A 19,015-nucleotide genomic window follows, 5' to 3' on the forward strand; every position below is an offset into this window, starting at 1 on the left:
ACGTGAATAATTATTTGCAGTTTGAGCATTGATCACATATAAGAGCGAGGGGGTAAATTTGATATTTAATAAATCGTCTGATTAACTTAAGTGTATCTTGAACTACTTGAATTTTAGTCGGTGAGAGATCGCCGCGTTGTGTGTAATTATTAATCATATAGCATGTGAATTATTGTTTGCAGTTTGATCATTGATCACATATAAGAGCGAGGGGGGTAAATTTGGCATTTAATAAATCGTCTAATTTTCCTAAGTTGCTCTTTCATTCAGGTTTACATTTCAATTTAAACTATATCTTTATCTCCATACTATGTATATCCAATAAGAATTCATTAATTTATCAATTTACGTATACTCTTACTTAATGGATTAGTATTTGAATTCCAATGGTATTTTTGTCTACTAAAAGATTTTCTCGAACTCGTACTTTTAAAAGGAGTATGATGTGTGTGTGTGTGTAAAAGTCAAATGGGGAGAAGTAAATTCATGAGTTTATGAACGTGGATAAATAAGTTCATAACAGATTGAAGCTAGCTATATATGCTTTGTTTCATGGACGTAAAAGCCTCTGCGTAAAAGCTGGTCACGAATGGTTGCTTCTCGTTTCTGATTGTTCCAATTCCTTTGCCTCGAGGATCCTAGTTAACCAATTTGTTGTCGGACTTACGTTTTCCTACCTTCATCAATATTTTTCCCGTTGCCCACTTGCCTTGTTCATAGTCCTCCAACAGATCCTACAGCTCGCACTCGGGTCCGCTGATTGTGTTACGAGTAGCTTTCCCGTTGAGCTCTGTCATGAAAACTTCACTATTTCCTTTCCCACCAAGTGAAGCAGTCTAACTACCGTGGAGCTTGAATCCGTGCCTTGACCAGGATCACCATAATTAGGCATCATATGAAATGTATCCATTGAGGAGACCTGTATCATCACCAATGCAAAAAAAACAAAAACAAAAAACAGTTCCCGCCAATACTCATCACAATTGATTTTGTTGTCATCATGGAATTTAAAGGAGATGATTTCGCTTCCAAAGATATAGTTGACGACATCAGGCACCTCGAGAAGGAAAAAAAAACACAGGATTTTGTATTCCATGGTCGAGGGGCTGTACCCAGATGTAACCCGCGTTTCTATTTTTGGCATTGTGGCTATGCCCCTCCAAAAGTCTGGGTCGTTTCCCACATAATACCCCGAAACTTTGTTTCCCCTCGAAAATCCCCAGCTTTGTATTCTCTGTTGTATCTTGCCTCGACCTGCAGCTTTGCCCCGAAACCGTGAATGATAGAATTAACAGCAGTAGAGTTGGTTTTTCCCCCCTCCAGAATCCATGATTTGTTTCAAAGGAAAGCTGAAATCCCCAAAATCAACAAGGCTGAGCTCTGTTGCCCAGGAATTGAAAGTGTCGGACTACTTGAGCACCGTGGTCAGCTTGGTACTTTACGTACTCCGACATGGATCTTGTAAACTTGTGCAATATTACATATCGAACCTACAAGAAGGCCTAAAGGCTTATTACAGGACCGATACTCGTTCAATCATTGTTGATGGTCTTACTACTAATACAAGTATTATATTGACATTCTTTCAATATTACTGCTAACCGTTACTGACTTTCTTCCTGTCATCATACGGAGCTTTTAATCATGAATTTTTGCAATTTCCATATCAAGAAGTCCCTAGTGTAAAACCATGTTTTAGAGGGGGAGAAAAGTAAAAGTTCCTTCAGTTGGCTGCACCTGCACCAAACAAACCGACAGTGTAACCGTGAGTTCTTCACAGAGAAAGGAAATCCATACCCAACAAAAAGATCGAATTCCATCCTATCATTCAACTCACAATCCTGAAACAGAATTGACGATCAAAAACAAATGTTGTGCAACCTAGCTTTCATTCATTTCTCTGAACACTCGCAATCAAATTTTTGAAATAAGACAATTGCAATAAAATTAACTTTACTTAAAATTTTCAAACAGACAGTAAAACCATTTACAGAAGAAAGAGATGCGCTGCTTGCAGCCTGAAATAGATACACAAAGACTCAATAAGAAAGAACAGTTACATAAATTTAAACAATGGTCAACTAAATAAAGGTACTCTTCCGCATAGGACTAGGCCACCTGACTCTATTCTGTGCCTCTGCTTCACTATCTCATAAAGGAGATCATCACTGCGCTGGAGATCAAGGTAGTCATCCATGTTGAATGACGATCTCTTTGGCCCGTCAGCAGTAGAGAAACCGCTACTTCTCATTTGATGGCTTCTCAGTCCAAATAACTTCCCAGTCACCTCATTGGAAACTGCAGGTGAGTTTTCATTGCCTTCAGGGCTCCAACTCCCAAGACTACTTATACTTGTAGTATTATCACATACGGCTTTTGCTTCCTGAAATCAAAATGGAGTAAGGTACAGCGATTTTTAGTCCTCCAGTTACAGTAAGAATAATGCAGAAAGTAAAGGATGCGATATTCTCTAACTGCAAACATATCAATATCCCTCCTCGTGTAAGTCCTTAGGGTCAAGTAGAAAGGTCTTCAGCATAAACATTAATTTACTTAAAAAGGAAGACTAACGTTGTTATCTAACATCTCTACAAGTGCAAGAACACTTGTAGGCTCTTTTTACTCAACATGAGAAGGAAACAAACACTGACAAAGCTGGCATATGTAGGACACTAGGAGTACCCCTCGTCAAGGCACCAAAAGACATACAGTAAACCATAACAATAGCAATTAAAGTCCTCATAATCTATTAATGTATATCAGCAACATGTGAACAGAGGTTTTATAAAACTATATAGATGAACCATACATAGCAAAAGCACTCCGACAGGGAGCATGCCAAGTGGGCAGCCGGCCATGTCTTAGAATAAGAGGCCCCGCACCACACTCATTTGTATGACGAAAAGGGGTTTGATTATCATATACAACACCCTCCCTTCCTCTCCATAAAGTTACATTTGCATAAAAATTATCAAAACCTAACTTTTAATTTAATGAAGAAGAATACTTGTCTATTAATTCAGCTGATAAAATTGTATACAAGAGCATTTGCATTAGTGTGTGCCCAAATCGAGTCACCATATGTGAGATAGGGTCACAGACAAATCCTTACACATGAAGCAATACCACAATCACTAATTAATCTTTGCCAATATTCCACATTGGAAAGTGTAGTGTTAATATAATTGCAAGTTAAGGGTGTGACACCCAAAAAGTGAATAGTCTTATATGGGATGTGTTAAAGAGTCACTGGTGTATAATAATTCTTAAGAGAAAAAATAATAGTTAGCACTTTTAAAGTAGGAATCGTGGTATCATATTATGTGCTCAAGTGAGAGAGTACAAGATGCACAACCTACATGGGAGGATCTTAGCCAGGGGGATACAACTGGTATCAGAGCTTAAGATCAACTAGAAAGTGTTGGAAACTAAGTATTTAGAACAATACAGAGCGAAGTGTCATGCCATACAGAACTATGGCTGTGCTATCTCTAGAGCTGTGAAGGCGAGGGGGAAACATACAAAGTGATGCAAATAGTCTTCCAGTGTTGTAAAAAGCGGCAAAAAGCGGGGCTATCGCGGCGCAAATCGCGGAAGCGGAGCATCAGCGCTACGCGTAAGGCATTAGCGGCTTGCTTAAGCTGTAAAAACCGCTTTGTGCTCGAATTGCGCGATTTAGCGGGGTTTTAGCGGGTAAAAGCGCTTAAAAGCGCTATTAACTGCTTCAAGCAACCGAACTTTTCCCCGCACCCGGCCCGAACCCGACCCGCTTACCCATTTATACTTAAACCCCTCACTTCCCGTCTGCCCTAGTCGCCTCACTCAGTTCCCGTCTTCCCCAAATCGTCACCCTTCCTTCTCCCCTTCATCTCCAACTCAAGATCCCTTCATCTCCAACCCCAGGAACTCGTGTGCCCTTCATCCGCCACCGCCCCTTTGACTCGTCCGTCGTATTCTGGTTCATCCGACGCTGCCGCCTTCCTCATCCGCCCGCTGTCGCCCTGACTGTCCACCGTCGCGACGCCTTTCTCCAGCCGGCCACTTCCCCAAGCTGCTCTCAGCACCAGCATCAACGCCTCCTTCCAGCCGAGGCTTCCACCAGCACCAGCGACCCTCGTCGTCAGAGCTCCTTTCGTCGTCGACCGCCACCAACCTGCCTAGCCGCCCTACCCTCCTCCAGATCCTGAGATCCCGCCGCCCGCCGCCCGTTCGTCTCATCCCACCCGCCTCCACGACAACGGGGCCATCTCCTCCGCCTCCAACACTGATTTTAGTACAATTAAGTAATTTACGTGAAATAGTACGTGAAGAGAACTGGAAGGCAGAAGGTCTTGAAGTTCTCTTAGTTAAATGGTTGTAGAATTCACGTACTATTTCACATAAAGAAAAACAAGCAGTTGGAGGATGAGGTGGCTTTAGGAGAACTACTTGAATACTTTATTTTTTAGGTCAACTTTCTAGTAGTTAATATAATGATCATATTACTAACTTACTAATCATGCTTTTTTATTGTTGAGTATTTTCATATTAGACTTGAAAGTTGAAGAAATTGGACAAATAACAATCTTTTGGATAAACAGGTACGTTTTTTCCATTCTTTAATCTTTATAATTATAGTACATTGTTAATATTATGTAATTATTACACATATATTTCATGTTTAGGCATCAAGTATGCATTTGTAGAATTTTTAGATTTATTATGAATTTTTTTATTATTTAGGATATTTAAATATATTTAAATTGGACCGCTATTTGACGGTGCGCTATTTGCCGCGATTTCGCCGCAATAGCTCGATATAGCCTTAGCGGTACCTCGCCGCGACGCGCCGCTATCCGCTATCAGCAACCTTGTAGTCTTCCATAAGATGTATTAAAATTTAAAAGGATCTCTTGTGTAATAATTACTAGACTCGAGGGTTAATTATTGGTAGTATTTTGATGAAGGTATCATGGATAGCTTGCATTCCCAAATAAGAGCAATATCATGATGGATGGCTTCAAGTTCCCGCTCGGATTGTAATAAAGGGTATCAACAAGGCAAAACATACCTAAGCAATAGGTAGTATTGTTGCAAATTTCCAATACATGTGTCTATCAGTTTCACCACTATTAATGTGAAGAAACTAAGATAAGAAAGTGTTCAGGACAACTGAACCCAAATATCAAGTAACTCATAGTAAGGAAAAGAAGTTTAATATATTAGACAATATAATAACACCTGTATAATCTACGAGAATTCAAATCTAAATAATCAAGTTAAATTTACATGGAAAGTAAAGCAACATTTAACAATAATGATGCATCTTATAACATGTGAAAAGAATTCAGATGCTGACGCTGAAACTGAAGCATCACAGATAAGGGGGGGAATCTATCATAGGGAAAAACATTTTAATAACCTGAGCTGCATTCCACGGCGTTCCTACCTTGCTTTTACATGGCAAAGGAGACAAGTCATTGCTGGTCTCCCAATCCAACCAAGGAAGTAGAACACCATCCGTCTCGGCAGGCGATGAAGTTGCATTTTGCAGAATTGCGTTAGTCTCTGATATGACATTGTGGACAGCAAGTTCTCTCAGCTTTGGACCACCTCCCATGGTTGAACTTGTATCACTTCTTTCTCCATCAAAAGACGATAAATCTGTGTCCTCAACATTTGACAGGAAATCCTCAAAATATTTTTCTGCCTCTTCAATCAATCGGTTTGACATCCTTTTCTTATCGTTGCTCCTCTGGAACAAAATTAAGTGCAAACCATAAGAACCTATCAAACATGCACCCATTCATATGAAAGGTATGAGTACACCAAAAAGTGCTTGCAACAAAGAAATCTTACCCTATGATATCGCGATGGCCTTCCTGCAGCAATTGCTTGTTTCTGTGCAGGAAGCAGTTCTCTGACAATATGAGTAAGCTCCTCGCCTCCAGCACCAGCATCAACGCCTCCTTCCAGCCGAGGCTTCCACCAGCACCAGCGACCCTCGTCGTCAGAGCTCCTTTCGTCGTCGACCGCCACCAACCTGCCTAGCCGCCCTACCCTCCTCCAGATCCTGAGATCCCGCCGCCCGCCGCCCGTTCGTCTCATCCCACCCGCCTCCACGACAACGGGGCCATCTCCTCCGCCTCCAACACTGATTTTAGTACAATTAAGTAATTTACGTGAAATAGTACGTGAAGAGAACTGGAAGGCAGAAGGTCTTGAAGTTCTCTTAGTTAAATGGTTGTAGAATTCACGTACTATTTCACATAAAGAAAAACAAGCAGTTGGAGGATGAGGTGGCTTTAGGAGAACTACTTGAATACTTTATTTTTTAGGTCAACTTTCTAGTAGTTAATATAATGATCATATTACTAACTTACTAATCATGCTTTTTTATTGTTGAGTATTTTCATATTAGACTTGAAAGTTGAAGAAATTGGACAAATAACAATCTTTTGGATAAACAGGTACGTTTTTTCCATTCTTTAATCTTTATAATTATAGTACATTGTTAATATTATGTAATTATTACACATATATTTCATGTTTAGGCATCAAGTATGCATTTGTAGAATTTTTAGATTTATTATGAATTTTTTTATTATTTAGGATATTTAAATATATTTAAATTGGACCGCTATTTGACGGTGCGCTATTTGCCGCGATTTCGCCGCAATAGCTCGATATAGCCTTAGCGGTACCTCGCCGCGACGCGCCGCTATCCGCTATCAGCAACCTTGTAGTCTTCCATAAGATGTATTAAAATTTAAAAGGATCTCTTGTGTAATAATTACTAGACTCGAGGGTTAATTATTGGTAGTATTTTGATGAAGGTATCATGGATAGCTTGCATTCCCAAATAAGAGCAATATCATGATGGATGGCTTCAAGTTCCCGCTCGGATTGTAATAAAGGGTATCAACAAGGCAAAACATACCTAAGCAATAGGTAGTATTGTTGCAAATTTCCAATACATGTGTCTATCAGTTTCACCACTATTAATGTGAAGAAACTAAGATAAGAAAGTGTTCAGGACAACTGAACCCAAATATCAAGTAACTCATAGTAAGGAAAAGAAGTTTAATATATTAGACAATATAATAACACCTGTATAATCTACGAGAATTCAAATCTAAATAATCAAGTTAAATTTACATGGAAAGTAAAGCAACATTTAACAATAATGATGCATCTTATAACATGTGAAAAGAATTCAGATGCTGACGCTGAAACTGAAGCATCACAGATAAGGGGGGGAATCTATCATAGGGAAAAACATTTTAATAACCTGAGCTGCATTCCACGGCGTTCCTACCTTGCTTTTACATGGCAAAGGAGACAAGTCATTGCTGGTCTCCCAATCCAACCAAGGAAGTAGAACACCATCCGTCTCGGCAGGCGATGAAGTTGCATTTTGCAGAATTGCGTTAGTCTCTGATATGACATTGTGGACAGCAAGTTCTCTCAGCTTTGGACCACCTCCCATGGTTGAACTTGTATCACTTCTTTCTCCATCAAAAGACGATAAATCTGTGTCCTCAACATTTGACAGGAAATCCTCAAAATATTTTTCTGCCTCTTCAATCAATCGGTTTGACATCCTTTTCTTATCGTTGCTCCTCTGGAACAAAATTAAGTGCAAACCATAAGAACCTATCAAACATGCACCCATTCATATGAAAGGTATGAGTACACCAAAAAGTGCTTGCAACAAAGAAATCTTACCCTATGATATCGCGATGGCCTTCCTGCAGCAATTGCTTGTTTCTGTGCAGGAAGCAGTTCTCTGACAATATGAGTAAGCTCCTGACCACGTTGCTCTTCAGCCGCTAACTCAGCTAGTAAGTCCTGCTTTCGCTTCTCTGACTGAAATGCGTGGACATTGAATGAATATGTCATAGGGTATCTTCAAACTAATAATTGGCATGACGGCAGATTGGAATGCACAAATTACAATCAGACTACAGGTATCAAACGAGGTGATGTGTACATAACATGCACACGGACTCCATTTTCAAAAAAAAAAAAACATATCCATCAACATAGTTATAATCCCCTTTCTTACATCCCGAACTATGATAAGTCCCAGCCTTAGACGTGGATTGTTTTTTTTTTTCAATCTAGCAATATGTACCTTTCATCGTGATATTTCAAAAGATAACAGTTATGTTGTATCTTTCCTATACACCAAATTACTTGGAACAGCAATTACTTTCTTCTACAAAAACAACAACAACAAAGCCTCTATCCCAAATGTTTGGGGTCGGCTATATGAATCATATTCTTCCATTACGTTCTATTATGGGACATCTCACCTGTTAAGCTAACCACAACTATATCCTTCTTAATTGCCTACAACCAAGTCCTTCTAAGTCTACATCTACATCTCTTTGCTCCATTAACTATAATATTATCACTTCTCCTAACCGATGAGGTAAGAGGTCTATGTTGTACATAGCCATACCACCTTAATCGATTCTCTCTCATTTTATCCTCCAATAAGAGTAATCTCTAATTATCTACAGATGCATTCATTTCTTATCGTATCTTTTAGTATATACACACAAGGCCATCTCAACATTCTCATTTCTACTACACTCATTTTTTGCACATATTATTTTTTAATTGACAAATATTCTGATCCACAAAACATTGTTGGTCTCATAACTGACTTATAGAATTTTTCCTTAAGTCTAACAGGTATTCTATGATCACACAATACTCTCGAAGCACTTCTCCATTTTAACCATCCTAATTTGGTTCGATTAACATCATCATCCTCAATCTCACTATCATATCGAATGATTTATCCTAAATAACGAAACTCATTGCTTTTAGATATTTCTTGGCCATTAATATGTATCATAAGCTCTTTTCTTCTTCTAGTTTTAATAAAAATGCATTCCATATATTCTATTTTTGTTCTACTAATTCTAAAACATTTAGTTTCAAGAGCTTGCTTCCACCTTTCTAATTTAGAAATTATTCTAGTCTTGTCAGTTAATATTATATCATCAGTAAATAACATACATCATGACACTTCATTCTGAGTATGTCTAATAAGTTGGTCCATAAGTAAAGCAAAAAAGATAAGGCCTCAAGGTTGACCCTTAATGTAAACCTAAGATTATTGAAAATGACTTAGTCTCTCCTTTATTAGTTCTACTTTAGTTGTTACTTTATCATACATATATTTAATCACATCAATATATTTACTAGATACGTGCTTCTTTTCTAAAACCCACCACATTATCTCCTATGCATTTTATCAGAAGCTTTTTCTAGGTCAATGACAATCATATATAGATCTTTTTTTCTTTATATTTCTCCATCAACCATCTCAAATATGTATAGGTTCCATTGATGAACTCCCGAACATAAAACCGAATTGATTTTCAGATACACTTGTCTCTTTTCTTAGTCTTTGCTCAGTTACCCTCTCTCAAAGTTTCATAGTATGACTCATGAGTTTAATATCATAATAGGTTGAACAACTTTATATATCTCCTTTATTCTTGTAATCGGCATCAACGTACTAATCTTCCACTCATTGGGGATTCTCTTTGTTTTAATAATCTTATTAAATAATTTGGTCAGTCATCCTAATTCTATATCTCCAAGACATTTCCAAACTTCAAAACGGATATTGTCCTGTCCTACGGCTCTTCTACTTTTCATTTTCTTTAGAGCAGGTTTGACCTCCTTGATCCTAATTTTCAGACAATATCTATAGTTTCTATCATTCACTATATAGTCAAATTCTCTATGTTTCTCACCTATTTAGTTATCATTAAACAATTTATGAAAGTAACTAGAGCTCTTTGATCTTCACTCTTAATATACCTAATATTTAGTTTAGTGTTTTTAAGGGCGCAGTGAGGCGCGCGCCTCGGGCGCGAAGCGCTTCAGCGCAGTGGATTAGCGCCCCGCATATGATTACTGGTTACTGTATGTAGCAAGAAAGTTCTGGTAAGAAAGAATTGACTACAAAAAAAAATCATTCCACAACTTATGATGTTGTTAATGTTCGTTTATTGTACAGCTATGGACAGTGTATCTTTTAAACAGGTAAGGCAACATATGAATACTTCAAATTATATGAACAGAAAGAGGCATTAGTAAAAAGAGGTAAATCCAGATAAATAATTTTATATTATCATATTTTTAACATCTTTCATTCCTATGTAGCATTCATAATCATAACACATCCTGAAGCAGTCCCATTCCCGTTTTCTAATCTCTTGGAGCAAAACCTAATTGGGTTTCAAAATACCCTTCCTGATGATTAGTTTATTTTCATGTTAATTGGCCAGTCAATAAACAAGAACAATTGCGAAATATGGAAAATGACACATGGAAAATATCTAAATAATAATCTTTATCCATACCTGTTCCAGTTTATTGGTGTAGTTTTTTCTAATCTCAGCAATAATTTGGACCGAATTTTCACCCGTTGGCTGATTGACATCACTATTCGCTAAGGTAGTGGGTTCTGTTTTCACCATGACCTGAAAGTACTCTGATGTCAATATGATAAAATGGAGAATAAATGTCTACAATTATAAGTGGAAAATCATGATAATAGTATTGCAAGGTAGCACAGAAAATTTTATCAGGAAATAACAGAAAGAAGAAAAAGGTTAACACGATAATAGGGAGAAAACATGAAGCAAAATCTAGAAATTAGAAGGATATGAGTTTTAGTCAGTAAAGCAACTAAACATTTGCATGATAAAAAGGCTGGAGTAATAATTGAACATACACCTTTTCAAGCTCTGTCCTGATCTCATGGACAGCATGCCTTACTTCATTTCGCATGACTTCATATAGTCCACCTTCATCTCTATCTCCAGTAGGTTGTTCTGCCTGAAGCATATATATAGTTACAATAAGGATGGGTAGCTCATTAATATCTCTTGCCTCTCTATCAAGAAGTACACAAGGATATCAGTTTTAGAAAAGTGGAACAGTTATCAAACCGACCTTTTCCTTGCTGTAAAGTGCTTGTATTGTCTTCTCAGACCCACTTTTATTAGAATGAACATCCCGTACTTCATCGTCGGTCAGAGATGAAGAGTGGCTCTGAAAAAACAAAAAGAAATGATATAAAATTGCATTGTCGACAGTGACAATTAAAGAATGGATCACCTACCGAGTAGTTATCATGTGACTGTACAAAATCCTTTTGACTCATTGACCTTCTCAGTACGTGAAAAGTATCTGTTTGTTTCCTTGAAGACGATAGCTGGAAATTTCTGTTGTCAATACTCCTCAATTTGCTAGAACCATAAGATTTATCAGTGTCACTCTGTAGATTTAAAATATGAAAGAATCAGCATCCCATAAATTGATGAATAGCATGCAAATGCAATCATGGAAACTCAATTTGCACTCTAGTCAAGTAGAGTTCTTAAATTTTGGAGTCATGAGTAGATAAGTGAAAATTAAAGCTAATGAACAAACTGGTTCACAATGTAGTAGAAGCCACAGACATGGGAAGTGGATACAATATGACATGGAACATAAATAAGAAACTCTTTTGAAAGTTTAATATAGATATAACATACGCACAATCTCAAATATCTATATCTATATCTACACACACACACACACCCTACACATGAGCTTTTATTTTATGGAATATGAAATAAACAAGTAATAATATAAAATTATTAGAGACAAAATAAGAAACTCTTTTGAAAGTTTAATATAGATATAACATACGCACAATCTCAAATATCTATATCTATATCTATATCTACACACACACACACCCTACACATGAGCTTTTATTTTATGGAATATGAAATAAACAAGTAATAATATAAAATTATTAGAGACAAAAGCATGACAATGAGATTTCTCCAAAAACAAGTAGGACTAACGTTTATTAGAGAGCTGTCCATATGGGAGAAGGCTCTCCGAAAGGACATAAACCTCTCCCCAAGGCATTGTTGCACAGAGAGAGATACCCTTCAGAATGAGTCTTAAAACTCCCAATGGATTAGAACCTACAAAAGAAGTTTTCCACTAAATGAATGTAGTAGATTCACTGAAAAAGAGAGGATCTAGCCAGTTTCTTTATTACATTCAAACACATGAACTTATAGAACGTGAATATGAAAACAAGTGCACTATCTAAGCTTTCCATGTGTATTTTCAGTCAATTTCCAAAGAAAGGGCCTAGTTCAAGGCTTCATGTTCGCTATGATCTCCAGAAGTGACCGACGGTAAGTATTCCGGTTGTCTGTTTCTTACTTTTATGTCCTTTCTATAGCCATTTCTACTAGGGAGCGGTTGGGTATTAAACTAAGAAAATAAACTGTAAACTATATATTAAGTACTATATAAAAATAATTCCATAATTTTTCCAAGCGTGGACTTGTGTTAAAGTACTTCTAATTAAGGAGTAGATCTTTAACTAATTTGATCAGATTAAAGAAGCTGCAACTTAGAAGAAACAGGGTGATAGATAAATGAAATGTCTCTCTTTCTCTCTATCTCTCCTCCTTTCTCTAATTTTCTTTTTTAACTCACAAAATCACTAAATAATAAAATTTAAGATCTATTCTACTTTGCAAGCGGCAGTGTACCGTCGACGTCTTAATTTATAAAAGCTTGGATGGTGGACCTCGATTGTATTTTACAACCTAGCAAGTTTTAGGGTTTCTACAAAAATCCAACTCTTCCACTCAGTTTCATTGAGGGGCTATCTCCTCCACTAAGTTAACTATTATCCAAAGTTATCGTTAGCGGATAGCGTCGCGTAGCATTGAGGAACTGCTAACTCTATTCGGAGCTATTGCAGCAAAATAACAGCAAAAAGCATAAAGTCAAAAAATAGTCTAATTTAAATATGTACAAATATTCAAAAAATTAAAGAAATATTTAAAAAAACTACAAACGCATATTTGATGATTTAAAGAGATTCTAGGCATGAAAGACATATAACAATCACATAATATTGAAGAGATTCTAAGCATGATTTAAAGTTGAAGAGTCGTCGTCTTCAAGAAGATGAGGTGGGTGGTGAGAGGACTGCAATAGGAGGATATCACAACAAGAAGAGGTGAGAGGTGTTGTGGCGGTGAGAGGAGATGCTGAAGGAGGTGTCGGAGTCTGTGGAAGGCGGCGTGAGGCGGAAGGGAGATGCTGAAAGTCGCGGGAGGCGGTAGGAGGCGGTGACATTTTTAAGGACTAGGTTTTTTTAGAGTTGGATCGCAAGGGAAGACTCGAGAGAAAAAAACCACGATTAGTAATGACTTAAAACATCAGATCTTGCAGGTGCTGATCGAGTTTAATTATAAAAATAATCTAAAACCGCTTTTAAATAACAGTTAAAAAGCTAATTTTACCTACACTCGCTGGCTATTCACCGCTATGGAGCGTTATTGGGGGATGTTGTGAGCGAAAAGCGCATATTCCGCAATATGTCACCGCTATTAAGCGATATTATTGTGAAAGGGACCTCTAACACTATTAGCACTGCTATCACGGAGCTATTTACCGTTATTTATAACACTGCTATTATCATATCATTCTTAATAGCTTCTAATCAAATTATCTAACCAAGCTTAATGGGAGGATATTCTCTAACAACCAGTAATAAATTTTGGAATAATAGCTTTCTTGTTGCTGTTGTCATATAATAAACTTCCTAGTCCGAGACCATGAAATTGGAAAGCTATCCTTTTGGACAGCGTTTACTGCACATTATCTTGAAGGCAGATAACATCTAATAACTGTCCGTATTTTTAATGTTAAAAGGAGTTACATGCTTAAGTGATATCATTTCAACAATCTACAAGATATAGTACATTTAGTTTAAGTTAATTCTTTCTATAAACAAATGATTACTTTTAGAAGAGGCATCTAAAAAGTTAATCCTTTTATTCTTTGTTATGTTAAAGCATCCACCTTTTTGTTAATATTAAGAGTATCTTTGCAACAGAGGATAATGTATGAATTTATTAACTGGTTTTTCATGTTATATATCCTTTTAATATTAAGAAAATACTGTAAAGTCATGTTGCCATGTGGCACGAATCTCACAGCCAACAATTTGTGAACATACTACATAGTTATCAATTTTGTCATTGATTGTTACTTCATTCTTTTCACTAGTCAGATAATGAAGTTCAACAGTTCATTCCAATGTTTTTAAAAGCACGCGCCTCATGCGCCTTGGAATGCGGAGCGGTGACGAAGCGTTCAACATCTGATGCAACAGCGCCTTTTGCGCCTTGCAATAATCCTAATTTTGGCAAGGTGCATGTAGTACATACCCTCATATAGTTTTGTTTGTTAACATATCAATCAAGCCTTTATACTCGATAATCCATATCCCAAAAAACAAAATAAATCCATCAGGCCTTTTTAGTGGTCTTCAATTGAGAACCATAAGTAATCATTTGCTTGGATATTAGTTCTTGATTTGATATTTGATTTGAGAATTTATGAATTTTGCTAGTATGTTGGGATTTGCTTGGATATTAGTTCTTGATTTGATATTTGATTTGAGAATTTATGAATTTTGCTAGTATGTTGGGTGTTAGCATTAGAAATTGAGACCTTATATTATTTGATTTGAGAATTTATGAATTTTGCTAGTATGTTGGGTGTTAGCATTAGAAATTGAGACCTTATATAAAGATTTTGTGGTAAGATATTATTTATTCTGACATATTTTTTTATGTGAATTCCTAAACATTTTCTTTCATGCTTGATTATATATCTTGAAAATTTATGTGTGTGGTGTGCACCTCGCATCACTCAGGCGCGCGCATCGCGTTGCGCCTTGCGCATGTGTGCGTAAAAATGCTTTGCGTCCCGCATTGCGCCTCTAACATTGACAACACTAGTTCATTTCTATGATAACAAAGATTCATATGAACTGCTTTAACCACATTAACCATTTTGTACAATATCATGTTTCAATTGCAATGTTCGACATATAATAACTGTCATTAGTATGATAAAATAGAAGAATAGTCAAGAATTTTTTAATTCACAAAGATTAAGGTATCAAATATCTAAGACTAGGGAGTTGACACACATCTTATAAATTTATTTTATTTCATTTATGTTTACATAGTCTAATATATGAAGGAAATAAAACTGAACACCAGTATGTTAGCACTTTATGTAATATAGATTAAGTTTAACAGAGCGGACCTTCAAATGAATGGCCAAAAATCGAATTTGGATAGGAAAAATAATTGAGTTGTAACCTTGCTCGAACATACACTGCTAGCCAACAAACCACTAGCTTAAAGTTTTGGTTAAAGTAGTCACCGGAATTGTATGACGATCTTACAGGCCCAAGTTTAAATTTTCTTTTTTTCCATAGAACATAGAAACCCTGATAGAAGTTAGTGGCTAATTATCTCAATATATAAAGAAAGTCTGAGACAAGAAAAATAAGAATATCAAATTCAGTACCAATGACAAAAAGCATTGCATAGCTAAGTAAGATATATGAAACCATATAAAAATACATACCGTGTTATGCTTGAAAGGTTAACATAAATTAAGGTCGTAAGAAAGAAGTGCCTATAAAGCAGAGGTAATTACAACAGTAACCAGAACTTCCTGACAACTACAAGGTTAAGTTAAATTGAAACACATCTTCATTTTAGTAGATTACACTAAAGACTGTAATTAAATTACAAGGGAAAACCGACATGATGTGATTAATACTGCAAAGTGCTGGATTTCGGCAAGCGCAATAATGAAAAGTGGGAAGTTACCTCCAAATCAATACATGGATACCGAACAACGGAAACTGAACGTCGCAGCCTTGAGTTACGGTCATTTCCATGAAGTCCCTTCCTCTCTCCAGCAACCCGATCATGGCGAGACAATTCACCATTAAATAAACCTTTCTCATCCTATAAGATACGGCATCAACTGCATAAGTAACTATTTATTTGAATATGACTGAGAAGAGCTCCTTTGGCTAAAGAATAGAGGTAAGAGAAGTCATAATGGAGATAATGTCCAGGTATGAATTCAGCGACAACTGACTAATTATCTACATATTATTAAAAGGAGATTTCCTGAAGCTCTCGCATGAGAAGTTTTCCTGAAGCTCGGTGAACTAATGAAAAAGATAATAAACTAGTAAATCATCACAATTTTTTATCTTTCTAAGAATTCAAGTACAAATCCTGATTATTAATTGCCAATTCTAGAGATATTTTTGCAAACTCATGTGTCGCTTAAAATTATAAAAAACTTGATACTAATTATTTAACCGGACAAATTTTGAAAACCATCCTATTTACAAAAAAAAAATCGCAAATTCCAACCTATTCTAAAAAAATTTATCAAAACCGACCTAGTTTCAGCCATTGGCTGAAACTGGGTCGGTTTTGACAAAATATGTTCCGAAACTTCACGGTATTTCAAGTACCGTGAAGTTTTGTAATGTACAAAAACTTCACGGGACTTGAAGTCCCGTAAAGTTTCGGAAGATTTTTCTTCAAAACAGTTTCAATCGTCAGGCTGAAACTGGGTCGGTTTTCACAACTATTTTGTGAATGAGTCGATTTTTGCAATTATTTTCTCAAATAGCACGGTTTTCAAAATTTGCCCTATTTAAGCACAACAAAATTTCAAAAGAAAGATTCCTCCAGAAAAGATGAGAACGCTTGAATCTACACTGCAAAAAGCTAATCACCCCAAGATCACAACTTTAACACCTTAATTGAGCTAGAATAAATGAAAGGCGTAAACAACGACCGATTAAAAACTAAACAGTTCAAATTGAGCTGATTTGTTTCCAAATCCCAAAATTGGCAACTTCTATCACTAAATTACCTTCAAACTATCACGCTGTTGTCTCACAACTGAAACCGATCGCCTCTGCTGCCTCGATCTATCAAAATCATCACCAGCATTCCCCTTCTTCGACACCGACCGCCCCCTCACCCTGGACGACTCCGTCTCCATCCTAAACCTCTCATTATCGGTCCTCCTACTCGATCGCCCAGCCCGAACCGAACCAGACCCAACCCCATCATCCTCAGCCTCAAAACCCTTGGTCGTCGATCCAAAGAACTCATCAGCCAAATCATCAAGACTGATCTCAGGAAACCCCGTGCCTCTCGTCTTATTCACGAACCTCCCCCTCGGCGTAGTGAACTCATCGGATTCCGCGGCGGCGGCTGGCGGGAAGCGGCCGGAGTATCGGGCTGAGGCTTTCTGAGAGTCCGCCGATGAGCTCCGGTGGCTACGATCCGGCGTCGCCGGGGGCGAGGGAGGACCGCCTCGACGTCGATTTGAAAGCGGACGTTGCCATTGATTGAGAGATCGAGGGAGACTTCTTAGGGTTTCATTTTTAGGGTTTTTTTTCGAAAGAGATTGAAGAGGAGTGGACTTCAAAGGGCTCGTGACGGAGGGATGAGGGTTTTTGGATTTTTATTTTAAACGTTGAGAATTTAGGGAAGGCCATATGCGCGCTATGTATCTATTAGTTTCATGGACAAATTTTCAAACCCAACCTGTTTTGTCAAAAAATTACGAAAAAAAAACTCGTTTCAAACTTATTTTCAAAAACCGACCCAGTTAGACAGAAACTAAATCGGTTTTTGAAAAAAAAATTCAAACTTCATGGAAGTTGAAGTCCCGTGAAGTTTTGTTATATAAAAAACTTCATGGGACTTCAACTCCCGTGAAGTTTGGGAACTTTATTTTAAAAAACTGACCCAGTTTCAGCCAACTAGGTTTGTTTTTAAAATTAAGTTTGAAATGGATTTGTTTTTAAAATTAAGTTTGAAATGGATTTGTTTTTAGGAATAAAATCCAAAATAGGTTATGAAAATTTGTCCATTAGTTTCACACTCTAATATTTAGAGGTGAAGGATAAAAAATTGGGAGTAAGGATATCAGTATGAGCTTAAATTGTTGGATTAAATGCCCTTGACCGGTGGGGATATTGCGGAGGTGCCAAGGATGGAAGGGATGCTCATCGATGCGCTGTCTTTAGTCTCTGACCAACGTTCAAATTCACAAATTGTGAAGATAGGATCCGGGCACCATCCGTTGAGAATAAAATAACATTGTATTTCTCATATTATTTTTGGAGTTTTTCACATTAGTACCTTACACTTCAGTATTTTGAAATTTGTCCAACAAATCTTCATATTTTAAATTAGCCCCCCAAATCATTAAATATATTGAAGTTAGTCCTCCATATATTCACATTTTAAAATTAACCCCCCCCCCTATGTTATGTTTTTGAAATTAGTCTCACATATCTTTGAAACCAGCGTCGACTAGAGGGACTAGCTTCAGAACACTTAAGAGAAATTATGGGACTAATTTCAAAATATAAAGATGTGGCGGACTAATTCAAAATATGAAAGTTTTTACGATACTAATATTAAAAAAGCGCTATTATTTTATGGACTTTTAGGGTGCTTGTATTGAATAATTAGAACCACCCCTATAAGAATAGAGTGGTTTGCACTATAGAATAAAAAGTTAAAATTCTCGAACTAACTCTCTAACCAGTGTGAGTGACATAAATCATTCCATGCAATGGGGATGTTGTAAAGGGTGTACACTCGTCTGCATGGTTTTTCACTTGATTACATTCACTGACAAAAAGGATGTCTTAGTAGACATGTTTTAATTGTTTTCTTTTTAACCGGGCATCAATATATATTAGCAATATAGTATCTCGTTACTGTGAAAATTAAAATGTGAAAATAAAAAACATTGATGTGTATTTTATTTATTTAATATTAATAAATATATTTTTTACGAATGGCTAGAGTTGAAAATGCCTTTTCTAAGACATAAAATTTTCAAATTCAAAATTTTGTTAGTTCATTTTCTTGGATCAACCATCATTTTCTTTTAATTTAAAGTGGATGTTTTATCAGAACAAGTACCCAAGACTATAAAAGTATTCTGTTTTTATGCTTTCATTTTCCCAATTCCTCCAACCAAACACCCCATTCATTGTTTTCAACTTCGCATGGTTGTCAAGGCATCTCTTTGTTGTTTGTTATTCATCTTCTTTTTT

The 19,015-nt window shown here is 36.7% G+C and overlaps 1 protein-coding gene across 1 annotated transcript; it reads right to left on the reverse strand.

Annotated features, from left to right (window-relative positions):
* Positions 1,943-17,425, reverse strand: LOC109842863. Its single transcript, XM_020411769.1, is given in 10 exon segments — positions 1,943-2,383; positions 7,298-7,603; positions 7,708-7,848; positions 10,371-10,490; positions 10,747-10,848; positions 10,966-11,064; positions 11,135-11,290; positions 15,732-15,872; positions 16,804-17,218; positions 17,220-17,425. Coding segments are annotated over 10 exon segments (1,851 nt in total). The 5' UTR covers positions 17,285-17,425; the 3' UTR covers positions 1,943-2,077.

The sequence above is a fragment of the Asparagus officinalis genome, chromosome 5, assembly GCF_001876935.1.
Source record: "Asparagus officinalis chromosome 5, Aspof.V1, whole genome shotgun sequence".
In the NCBI taxonomy this organism is placed as follows: Eukaryota; Viridiplantae; Streptophyta; class Magnoliopsida; order Asparagales; family Asparagaceae; genus Asparagus; species Asparagus officinalis.